Source organism: Danio rerio, chromosome 1 (genome assembly GCF_052040795.2).
Source record: "Danio rerio strain M-AB ecotype USA chromosome 1, GRCz13ab, whole genome shotgun sequence".
NCBI classification, from domain to species: Eukaryota; Metazoa; Chordata; class Actinopteri; order Cypriniformes; family Danionidae; genus Danio; species Danio rerio.
Window position 1 is genome coordinate 21272198 of NC_141021.1, and position 13147 is coordinate 21285344.

Genomic DNA, 13147 nt, shown 5'->3' on the forward strand with positions numbered 1-13147 from the left:
ACCAATCAACTTTCGCCTCAAGTTAAGCTAAACCCTCTTCAATTGAATTGAACTTGTGCTAAGAAAGTTTGGAAATGCACCTTAAAAGTGCTTTGAAAAGTGCTTAGATCTGACTTTGGAAATAGTGTAAATCCTAAATGAAACAAAAAATATAGTAAAGACATCGTAATTGGAGCACTGGTTTACATTCAGTTCTCATCTGGCTCTGTGTGGGTCTGCAGGATGACAGTGTGGAACCTGTACATGGCTCCCCGCATCAGCGAACCAGTCTGGCTGTCCATGATCTCCCAGAGTGCCGAGCGAAACCTACTGTGCCAGCGCTTCCTGAAGGAGATGAGTTTGCTGATGGAGCATGGAGTCAAGAGCCAGTCAGTGGTCTTTAACCTTTTCAACTAAACATATTACCTGAAATCTTTAACCCTGTTCTTCTATTAGTACTGTGTAATCAAAGGGAAATTGAGTTATTTGTTTCCATCACCATCACTGATCCTAAGCGTGTCAGGAAACACAGTTGTCCAGGTGTGTCTGTGTGGCAGTCAGTCATGAGTAACTTCCTCTTGATTGCCTTATTTTCTTGAGTTCTGGTTGGACGATTGTGAACCGTTTCTTTCTCTGTTTTTTAATTCTCATCTAGGTTTCTGTCAGCTCTCCTTACTGCTGTTCTTACACATCATTTAGCCTGGGTGCCCACCGTCATGCCCAGCAACCTGCCACCAATCAAACCTGCCTGCCAGAAACCCACTTCCCAGACGGTGGATCTGCTGGCTAAATCTCACCCGTACAACCCGCTGTGGGCTCAGTTAGGTAAGAATACACATGAGACTTTAATATTTACTTTTACAAACATATTCATAGTATAGTATTCAAAGAGCAGACAAAGCTGAGCTGATGGAGATTTGTGCAACTGGAGTGGCGTAAAGTTGCCCAAAACCAATGTTTTGGAAGACTGGTGGACATTTTAAAAAATACTTCTTCACTAAAGATGCAAGCAAATTAATCAAAAGTGATTATAAGTGCATTTATAATGTCATTAAACATTTATAAGCATTTTAAACAGTTCTTATTTTACATAAATGCTGTTTTTGAGCTTTCTATTTATCAAGCAGTCTTTGTAATTAAAAATTCAATTTTTAATGCGTCAGAAAATGTGGGAAATTTTATGCAATAAAATAGTCAATGAAACTATACCTTTTTTAAATTTAATCTTTGCTGAACTTATTTTTATTATTATTTTTTTTTTTTTTATTAAGCAAGTGTTACCAGATCCTCTTTTGTAATCAAATGTTTTTTTATGTAGAATTTTCAATATGATTTCATTTTCTTATTAAAGGAAACGTATTATGCAAAAATCACTTTTATAAGGGGTTTAATTTTTTTATAATCACACTTGATAAAAACAGTCTGCAGAAACACTTTCATTGACATTCTCTCTTTGTACATGTCATAAAAGCCTCAACCATAGGTGACAATCTCTCCCTCATAAGCATAGGACATTAGTTTTGTTTTTAAGTCTGCCACTATGCTGACACACAGGCATTTGTAGTAGAGCCCTGCACGTGCCTTAAATCTAAGCCCTAGCCCAGTCCTGACCCGAGTCGCACAGGCTGTAGCCCAGCCCTTGTCTGCCAGCTCATTCAAATTTTTGGTCCGAGTCAGACCCCAAGCCCGTTTTTTTTTTTCCCCACGCCAGACAGCTTATACTATCACATCCATTAAAATAGAACATATTTGTATTTAATATAAAGTTGATGTTTTTTCATATTTTTTTTTTTTTAAATGTAAGATTTAGTTTAATTGACATCGTTATTCAAGCGGTATGTTGTCCACGGTAAGTTTACTCAATTTAACCCAGTAGCACCTGCAGCCGTTTACATCTCGTGAAAAAAGGACAGAATAGGTCCCCTTACAAAAATGAAAAGTACAGTACTGTTCAAATAAAAAAGACATATTCAGAGAGTTACCCAGTTTGTGTTAACCAGTCTCATTATTGTATATTGTTGTTTGTTGTCTTGTTTAGGTGACCTGTACGGAGCTTTGGGCTCTCCGGTGAGAGTGTGTCGAACGGTGGTCGTGGGCCGCAGAAGGGAGCTGGTACAGAGGGTCTTGTATATTCTCTCCTACTTCATTCGCTGCTCGGACCTGCAGGAACATGTGCAACCACAAGGACAAAAGGACAATCCAGCCAATCCCTGCACCTCTCCAACCACTGACCCCAACCCTGCCAGTGAGAGGATCGGCGAAAAAACATTTCCCCCTCCACCAGACACAATAAAGCCCATTCCAGGCACCTTTATGGAGCAAAATGACGAGACAGTTTCAACAGATACACACTCAACCAATACACCTACCGGTCTAGAAGCGAGCATGGTCAGGCCTGAATGTACTGAAATGGGACCGGAATGTTTTGGAGAACACGTCGACTCTGTTGGAGGTGGATTAGAGCATATTTTGGCAAATCAGAGTCCTCTTCCACAAAGGGTGCAGTTTCACATTGGCAGCCCCAGAGAGGTGGAGAATGAGGGACAGGCTGGGGGTTTGATGTGTGGAGGGCAAGGGTTGGACAGGAAGTTGCATCAAAGGCTTTTGACGGACATAAGGAGGAACGAAAGTTCGGATAGTGCTCTAGGTGACAGTGATGATGAGGAAACATCATCGAGAGAAATGTACATGGCCGCTGAACAAACAGAGTATGAGTTACCACTACCAAGGTAAGCTCAACTCATTTTATTATGAACCCTCTCTTAATATAAACACGTATTTGCCATCTCCAAAAACAGCATTGAACTTGAAACATGGTTTCCACAAATATCTGTTGTCAAACAAACAAATGCATTTGAAACCTAACTGTTCACATCTACAGGACAGCGCTGCCTATTTGGTGTTAGGAAACCTAGATATGATCAGGAAATAGATTGTTTATTAATACCAGAAAAACTAATAATTCATCTGTGCATATGTACACTCACCAGCCACTTTATTAGGTACACCTGTCAAACTGCTCGTTAACGCAAATTTCTAATCAGCCAATGACATGGCAGCAACTCAATACATTTTGGCATGTAGACATAGTCGAGACAATCCGCTGCAGTTCAACCGAGCATCAGAATAATGGGAAGAAAGGTGATTTAAGTGACTTTGAATGCGGCATTGGTTATTGGTGCTAGCTGGTCTGAGTATTTCAGAAACTGCTGATCTACTGGGTCTTTCATGCACAACCATCTCTAGGGTTTACAGAGGATGGTTCGAAAATGCCAGAGGTCAGAGGAGAATGGCCAGACTGGTTCCAGCTGATAGAAAGACAACCGTAACTCAAACCACTCATTACAACAAAGATATGCAGAAGAGCATCTATGAATGCAGAACACATGGAACCTTTGAGCCGGATGGGCTACAGCAGGAGAAAACCACACCGGTCTTCACTGTACACAAATGGCCTCCACAGTCACCAGATCTCATTCAAATAAAGTACCTTTGGGATTTGGTTGAAGGAGATATTTACATTATGGATGACAAATCTGCAGGAACTGCGTAATGCTTTCATGTCAATATAGACCATCTTTGAGGAATATTCCCAGTACCTTGTTGAATATATCCCACGAAGTATTAAGGCAAATGGGGGTCCAACACGGTAGTAAGGTGTACCTAATAAAGTGGCTGGTGAGTGTACATCTAAAGGGGTCCTCAATGTCAAATGTTCAAATCTCAATTTTTGTCAATGTCAAAGTTCTGGAAAAACTTGTTTTTAATAAACACACACATACATAAATCCCCAATTTAAAAGAATGAAGTGCCTTTTGCATTTAGAAAAACAATAATAAGTGGAAAATGGCAAAATGACAATGTCAGCTGTTCTTATTAGCAAAAGATGAAAAAAAGGAGAAAATAATTTTCACAAAATTAATTAAAAAATAAGTCAAATTGATAATTTTTCCACAGTGAAAAAGTTTTAATAAGATTTGTGGTTATTTAGTCTTCATAGTCTTCATTTAGTCATTGTCATAATGGTAAAAACTAATGAATAAACAAACTATGGTGATGGTTTTGCCTGTGTATGTGTCTCTTTACAAACGGATTAACCGACATAGTTTGAATCTAAATGCACTTCATAACATCAGGAGTGTTTGAAATAATTAAATTTTTGTTACCACACGTGATTTCACATTCCAGAATGAGGATGAAATCCATTATATAGTATTCTATAAAGTAATGAAGGCTCTGTTGATGAGTGTTGCATGACTCTTTTACTTCAGCTACAGGGGTAGTTGATTTCTTCAGTAATGCAGATGTGGAATTTATTTTGGAAAGGCACCCTCTAGTGTCCACCTGTATCAACGACACAGAGGTTATATTAAGTGTGTGCTCACATTAAAAAAATAGGAAAAATATCTTTCTCTGAAGATACAGGAGTTTCTCTTATTAGGTATATACAAGTTATATCAGAAATATTGTGAAAGAGATTTATCTCAATATTAGCATGTAGCACAATATTAGCATATAGAATCACCATCACAAAGCAAATTCTTCAAATAATTTGTTTTTGAGCTTTTTCAAATCCAAACTGTTTCCAAACAATGTAGTTTTTTTTCTACTGATTTTGACCAAAATTTTTTTTTTTTTGGCTGTTTTTTTGTCATCTTCACTCGTGCTGATTTTTACAGTAGGCTATAGGTTGATAAAGTTCAGGTGTCAGGAGGGGGTAAAAGGGTGCGACATTCAGAACACATATAAAAACATTCAGAAAAAGTATTAAAACACAGAATGCGACTAAATAAGTGTTTCCTTTTAATTACATTACAATCAAATTTTCCTTATTTTAATCTTGCAGTCCTCAACAGTTTTAATTTTTGATCCTTCATAGTCTTCAAAGCCTGTACACCTCTTTTTCAGTAAAGGTCGCAGTAACCGTGTCTGTTTATTTGTCTAGTTCTCAGGTGGAGAGTCGAGCCAGTGTCAATCATTTTGGCCGTTCTCTGCTGGGCGGCTACTGTCCTCAGTACATGCCCGACTTTGCCCTGCATGGCATCAGCTCAGATCTCAGGCTCAAACAGTGCCTCATGGCTGACCTGGAACACACTGTTCTTGTAAGTGCAATCACATTTCTTTATTGCAGAATACAGTAAATGATTCATCAATTTTGTGTGACAAAATCAATATAATGAGAAAAAAAATCTAGTTTTTATGTTTTACATATTGGTTATTCTGTATTGGAGATTTTATTGAGGGAAAATCTCATCATATTTTATGTAATAATTCTTTCCAAACATAAGTTGCTTCTTTTTTTACACACACACACACACACACACACACACACACACACACACACACACACACACACACACACACACACATATATATATATATATATATATATATATATATATATATATATATATATATATATATATATATATATATATATATATGTAGCATTTTTTTGCCAACTATGTTACTGTACCTTAGTAGTAGTAAATTTATTTTGACATTTTACTAAGTAATTTTTAGTGTAAACAATTGTTATTGAATTAGGAAAATGACTATCCAGTGCTTTTGTAAATCAAGTAAAAGAAATATTGTCAAAGGTAAAGTCATGCAAGCTGGAAAAATAGACTACTATTAATAATATAATAAAATATTATCGTTAATAGACTATTATGATATTATGAAATATTATACTGTCATGGTCTTCATGTTGTCATCTACGACAACGAGCAATAAAGTATTAAAATAATAAAAATATATCCATTTAAATAAAGAAAAAAATATAACTTTGGAAACCAAATGTAACCATATAAAATCAAATCAAATTGTTTATTGATTAGAATATGTAGATTGTTTAGAGTTATTAGAGTTTATAGATTTTTTTTCACAAAATATGTTGGAAACACGTAACTGTAATTGTTTGTGTGGGCTTTTTGAATTCACTACATCATGAAAACGTGTGTGTTTGTGCAGCATCCAGCACTGGATGAACCGGTGGCCGAGGCTCTTTGTATTGTGGCAGATACGGATCGACTGAGTGTTCAGGTGGTGACGAGTCAGAGGCGAATGTGTGAAGGCGGACGGTTGGGCAGAGACGTGATGGTGTCCAACCTCATACACACACTCATCACATCAGTTCTGCAGCTGTATGCACTCAACATCGCTGCTGATTTTGTAAGTCTCTTTAACGCATTTACAAGCGTATTTACAATTCAGTCATATTCAGTGAATGTTTGCAGTATGATTTTTATTTTATTTTTTAATCCTTTTTTCATAAATGATTAAATGAGCTATCTTATTGTAATATTTATAAAAACTGACCCATATAGAGAGATTTTTCCTTCAATAACTTTTTTTTAACTATAGGGTATTCCAACAATATTTTAATGATCTTCATAACATAGGAAAGAAATTAGAATATTTAACATATAGTAATGTTAAAAAATTATCTAATTCATGGATTCATATGTTTGTGGTTTTTAATTAAATATTTGTTAATGAAATGTTTTTGTCATGAAAATAGCTGTGTTGCTGACATGGCATTAGTCATGTTTTTTGAAAGTAATAGATCGCTTTGTAAGCGTTTATTATTCACACTTGTTGGGTCTCCTCGTACAGTTTGATAGAGCACTTGGACCCGGAAGCCACTTCGTGTGACGTCACACTTAACAAGCAAATTAGGGCTAAAATTTACAAATAACAAGAAATTGTAAGATCACCCTGCTGAAAAATCCAACTTTAACCAGTCTAGGCTGTTTGGCTGGTTTTAGCTTGTCGACCATCCTGATTTTAGAGGGGTTTTGGGCACTTCCAGGGTGGTTTCCAGTCGTTTCCAGCCTGGTCTTAGCGTGTCAGGCTAGGATATAACCAGCTTGACCAGCCTAGCCAAGCTGGGAGTCCGACCAAATCCAGCTGTATCCAGCTTAAACCAGGCTGGTCAAGTTGGTTTTAGCTGGATTTGGCTGGTCATTTTCCAGCCTGACCAGCTAAGACCAGGCAGGAAATGGCTGGAAACCAGCCTGAAATGGCTAAAACCCCTCTAAAACCAGGCTGGTCGACCAGCTTAAAACCAGCCAACCAGCCAAGGCTGGATTTTTCAGCCGGGCAGGACATTAAAATAAACAAAAATGTCACCTCTCAGATCTCCAACAACACTGCTGACTCCAAAAAGGAAGCAGTTGGGTTTTCTATATGCATGTGTTCTCTGAACTAGCAGTGTGTTTTTTTGTTTGCATGTTTTGTTAGAATTTACGTGAGCGTGTGTTATCAAAATAATTAATTTTACAGTCTTACTGTAAATTTTTTTTTTCTTAACTTGCAGCAGGTTTTAGCTCAGCACATTACAAATAATGTTTATATTTGAAATTTTTTCTGTGTAAATCATTTCAGTGTGTGATGCATCTGGAGGACCGCTTACAGGAGGTGTACTTTAAGAGTCGGTCCTTAGCAGAATATCTGAGAGGACAAACCAGGGTCCATGTAAAAGAGCTGGGGCTTGCACTGGGGTAAGACTACAATTACTGTAACTTATTGTTTCTGATCCTACACTTAAAGGGTTAGTACACGCAAAAAAAAAAAAAAAAAAAGAAGAACCTCATCATTTACTCTTCCTCAAGTGATTGTAAATGTTTGAGTTTCTTTATTCTGTTAAACATAAAAGAATCATATTTGCTGGGTCCTATCAACTTCTAGAATCAGAAAACCAAATATTATGGAAGCCAATGGGTGCCAGCTTTATTTAAAAAAAATCTTCAATCGTGTTCAACCAAAAAGAAAGAAACTCAAACAGGGTTTGAACAAGTGAAGAGTAAATAACAGAATTTTCATTTTGTGTGAACCACCCCTTTAAGTCCCTGTTTTCACTTGGTCTATGGTATTAACATGCAATTTCAGTGATCCATTAACAAGTATTGCACTACACTAAGTAGTTGACTGTTCATCTATTATATATGTTTTAAATGCATATTTTCTGATCACTTGTGTTTGGATTTTGAAGTAAATGGAAAAATATATTATGGCTGGAAACTATGATATTTTATTTTTTCCTCCACTGAAATTACAAATATTTTGACATTTTATTTATGTGAAATCCAACTATGAACTTATATTGTATTTCCATACATTTCCATGTACCTATTAATTTTTATATGGGAACCTAACATTAATATCTTGTTTTGTTGCAATTTCCTTCAGCACATGCCTTAATGAATGTTTGCTCAATAGGCTGAAAGTAGATGGTCTTTTTAGTCTGTTTAAATGCATTTGATCACACAAGTATCTCAGCAGTTTGTTGAAATGCAAAGTGGTCAAATGTGGACAACAGTTAAGTGTTTCATACCCTGTTTACATTATTATTTATTTACATTATTAATAACTGTTTACGTTTGTTATTTTATTATTGTCCACTTTTGATTGGATTGATGGAACCTTAAAGGCACAGTTCACCCACTTTTTTACTCACCTGTCACAAACCCTTTTGAATTTCTTTCCTCTGTAGAACACAAAAGAAGATATTTTGAAGAATGCTGGACTTCCATACTATTTGTTTTCCCTGGATGTCTGTGGTTACCAGTTTCCAACATTCTTCAAAATATCTTCTTTTGTGTTCAGCGAAGAAAATCTAACTGTTTGGAACTGCTTTAGGGTAAGTAAATGGTGAGTACATTTTTATTTTTGCGTGAACTATCCCTTTAACACAATGTGTGAAATGATATTTATGGTATTCTAAATGCAAAAAGTGTCAATATAAAACTGCTTCTCTTAAAATTTGTTCCTTATTTTTGTCTTTCCAGGATTGAGTCTAGTGACATTCCATTGCTTGCAGCAGTGGCCAGCACACATTCACCTTACGTGGCCCAGATCCTTCTTTAAATGGACCAAACAAGACTTAATTTTAAGGACCAATCAGAATGTGTTCCTGTTCTGCATGGACCAGCAAGGATCTGATCCCTATCAGATGACCACACCAATCACAATGCAATGCTCGACAACCAATCAGAGCTCATGTCCAGCCTTAATCTATCAATCAGAATGCCTCGTATGTCCAGCTGACAGTCTTTTGTGTGAGTGTGTTTATGTGTGAATCTATAGAGTGAATCCTGCACCACATTAGGACATTTGTTAATGCTTGTTTTAAATTTGACCTCATGTTTTATTTGAAAGGGAAGACTAGAGACAGCGGATATTATAGATTGAAAAATAAATTTTATTCAAATGCACAATAGTTTAGTTCTAGAAAGAGCTTGAGCTCTTCCTAGAAGAGCTTGTTTACACCAGGAGCCACATTTTGTAGCATTTGTGAGACTTGGCTCCACTCAGAAGAAATTATTCAGTCAAAGTTTGGTTTTAAAAATGCACTCCCCCTCATGTTGTACCAAGTCTGCAGGATTTTCCTCTTTTTGAACGATATCCTGGACACTCTTGTCTATATAATAAAAGCGAAGGATTTTTAAAGTCAAGGGGCTCTATTTTATCGATCTTGGCGCAAAGTCCAAAGCGCAAAAGCATTAAGGGCGTGTCTGAATTTGCTTTTGCTATATTAAGCACGGAAAAACCCACTTTGCGCAGTGGCGCATGGTCTAACAGGGTTGAGCTTATTCTCTTAATGAGTTATAGGTGTGTTTTGAGAATAAACCAATCAGAGTCTCATCTCCCATTCCCTTTAAGAGGCAGCTGTGTTGCGCCCATAGCGCATTTGCTATTTACATGATGGACTTTGTAAGTGGAAAAACTGAATGCTTCACTAGGGAGAAAACAGTTGAACAGACCATTGGTAGCGCGAGAATGAGAGATGAGCCTCCTCATTCTTTACTTTCACTTTCACTCTCTTTCACTTTCACTATTTGTTTCAAAACTATTTATAAATTTAGTTCTAATTTCCAGCAAACAAATAAATGACCAATAATAACGAAGTGCGTTCAAAAAAGCTGATTTATTTACAAATACACATGCTATGCCTGATATGGTCTAAAACCTGACAAGTGGACAAGTCTAAGCTTGTTTTTAATAAAACAAATATAAATATGGATATAATAAATAATACTGCTTATAATGATAACATTATACAAAAGCAATTGTCATGAATACACTGAAAAAGCCCCCCCGAGATGAAGAAGGCATGGAGGCGGTGGTTTTTATATTTATGTAGAAAATAATCATGTTTGTAATTTTCTATTCCTTTAATTCTTTTTTCATTTGTAAAGATATTTGCTTATTGCTGTACATCCTGTGTGTATTAAGCAATGTGTAAGTGAGGCGCACAACTGACGCGCTTTGTGCTGGACTTTAGACCTCCTCTTAGCTGGTCTATTGAGCGGTCTTTTTTAGATCCTTAAAATGGCAACGCACCAGCAATTCGCCTTAACACACCTCCTTTTTAAGATCAGATCGCCTATGGCTGTACATTTGAGCGCAAATGCATTTGCTATTTAAACAGCGTGGTGCAACACGTCAAAACGACACTTGCATCAAGCTGAAACTAGCAAACAACAATTGCGTCACGCCTTGCACCGCATTGCGCCGGGTGTATGATAGGATCTTCTAAATGTCAGTGAACTTTTGTTTTTGTTTTGGTATCTAAAAAAAAATCCCATAGATTTGGAACAACATGAGATTGAATATGATTCATTTTAATGTTTGACAGAAATAATTTAACAGAAATTCCATCCGTCCAACTGGCACAAGCATGGCATAGCTCTGAAATCTAAACTACTTTATTTGAATGTTATTTATGTAAAGCATCAATTTGGTCCTGAAAGAAAGATTTCACAATGTCAATATTTGGAATTAGATTGAATCAATCAATTTTCATTGTGTCTAGCCCAGTGTAATCTTAAGGTATTTTTAAATCCCTAATTTAAAGATTATTTAATTATTTTAAGGCATTATTTCTGAATTTGTGTGTGTGTGTGTGTGTGTGTGTGTGCGTGTTGTATGGAATGACAGTGTGTGCTTCAATCTCAGAAAGATGAGAGAATGTTTACATAATTGAAGGAGAGGTATATTAAACTGTGTTACTGTTGATTACTGGACAGTCCACAGATTGTGGATTGCAGTATTAATCTGGTGCTACTGTTTTATTAAAGGCTTACAAAAGCACATGCTCACTTTTACGGCCTGTCCTTGCGAATGCTTCATATTTCAGTGGTCTACGCCATTATAAGTCAAACGTCACAGCAATAGAACCCCAAGTTTGTGACAAGTTTTTGTTTATTGTTCCACCTTAAAAACCTAGAGAAAGATAATTATTTTTGATATTTTTTACAGAATACTCTACCTCAAGTGAGAGATCTGAAAGTGGCCTGGTGAAGTGAGTTAATGGGATTGATCAGTTTGTGTCACACATCAAGAATGCAGCGTGCTGATGGCGTCAGAGCATTTTAGTTTAAAACAAGCATCTAATACAGGTGTAAACGTCCCTAGTGAATTTCTGTACTGAAAATAAATGTAAAGGTGTCTCTTTTTTTTTTACAAACATATATGTTTTGTTGAGATTGGAATTTTGAACACTAAAGTTCTGCCACTTTTAGTAGTCTCTTTTGAGGCTAACAGATGTAATCTTTTGGTCTGTTCTGTGCATGGTGTTTACTCTAGGTTGAATGCGGTTGAGAATTTTGTCTGTGACAAAAGGATGTTGATAAGATCTAAACTAGTGATGAATAAACAAATTGCCAGGAACTCTGCTGTTTTGTTACATGTCTTTATTCTCTGTTAAGTTTGTGATCAATTATATATAATTTCAAGTCAGGAAGTAAACTTCTAAACTCTGAACTATAATCATATTGTTTTAGAGGCGTAATGAAGTAGGGGAAAGCAGGGTAAGTTGTCACACTTTTCATACTTTCTACCTTTTACTGAGCACCATACGTCACAATCTAATATATGACATACCAAATGAAAGTAGGAAGTCTCGGGCACATTTTCATACCTTATCGGATTAAGGAGCTGTAGACTATTGAATGAAGAATGTGCACTTGTGACAATCTGTCCCATCGGCAGGTAAGTTGTCAAACTAGATTATCTGAAAATAAGAACACAACTACCTAATAGTGATTATTGATTCTTAATTGTTAAATAAAATTTTAAAAACTTGACAAAAAAAAATCATGCCAAGAGGATTTGAAAACATATATATTTCTATCAATACACGTTCAAATCAAAACATTAACTGACAAGACAACTTCACTTTGAATATTAAACTCAAATGTTCTCTGATCGCGCATAGATCCATGATAACTGAATGGAATGCTGCAGATAATTTGCATAACATCTGTCTAGCCTCCGAACAAATTGATGCCTTGTGTCTGATTAAGGGCAGAGTTGGTGCTGGGGCCTGGCAAGGTAGAGTTGGTGCTGTGACCTGGCACGACAGAGTTCTGATTCTAAATATAGAGTGATCTGTGACGTAGGATTGTGCAAGGATGCAGGATGGTTTCTAGAAATACATTTCTGTGATAAAGTTGAATGCAGCCACCCAAAAGTCAGCCTGAATGTTTAGGGGGGTTACAGCCAGAGGATATGCAACTGCCACAAGCCCAGGAACTTCCTTCCCTAATTACTGCCTTTCCTTTCTTAATTCACATGTGACAACTTGCCCCAAACTGACATTTGTACTAATGTTGGCGAAATGTCAGGGTTAGTCCAACATAGCAAACATATCAAAAGACACATTACTGTCATCTATTTTGTGCAAAATAATAATTTTCCACATCTTTAGCTAATAATGGTGTACTAAATGAAATTTAAACTGATTTGTTTTTACTTTTTAGGCCAAAATAAAAATAAGGAAAGTGTGCTAACCTTAGTTTAGAGCAATCTTGAACACATGTGAACAAGAGGTTGACTATAGAGGAGTCACACAAAGTGGCTCTTTGATTTTTAAGATGGCACCGCAATTGGTGGAGTTATGAACAGTGTGACAATACACCACTCTCCCCAACAGTTATTTTTATACACTATTTAGAAATGTAGGGTGAATTTGGGTAATCTGGGACATTGGGTAATCTGGGAAGCTTCTGTGTGTTTTTCTGTTCTGACAAAGTTCAGGCAACAGGACTTTTATTATAAATTTAGCATGGACTTCATGTGAGTGAAATCACATGACTTCATTGGGGGGTTCCATACAGGGTGGCAGGGCACTTGTCAATCAGGAAGCTCTCATCAAAATTGG

General features: G+C 36.5%; 1 protein-coding gene across 11 annotated transcripts in view; it reads left to right on the forward strand.

The window, feature by feature from the left end:
* Positions 1–9437, forward strand: part of fnip2 (folliculin interacting protein 2) — a 39298-nt gene extending 29861 nt beyond the window's left edge. For 6 of the 11 annotated variants that reach the window (XM_087236426.1, XM_087236428.1, XM_087236425.1 and 3 more), the window contains 7 exons: positions 222–368; positions 635–804; positions 2018–2708; positions 4925–5081; positions 5953–6153; positions 7369–7484; positions 8772–9437. In XM_087236426.1, coding sequence (XP_087092552.1) covers positions 222–368; positions 635–804; positions 2018–2708; positions 4925–5081; positions 5953–6153; positions 7369–7484; positions 8772–8850 — 1561 coding nt within the window. In that variant the 3' untranslated portion in view covers positions 8851–9437. 11 annotated transcript variants of the gene reach the window in all.
* The last annotated feature ends 3710 nt before the right edge of the window (positions 9438–13147 follow it).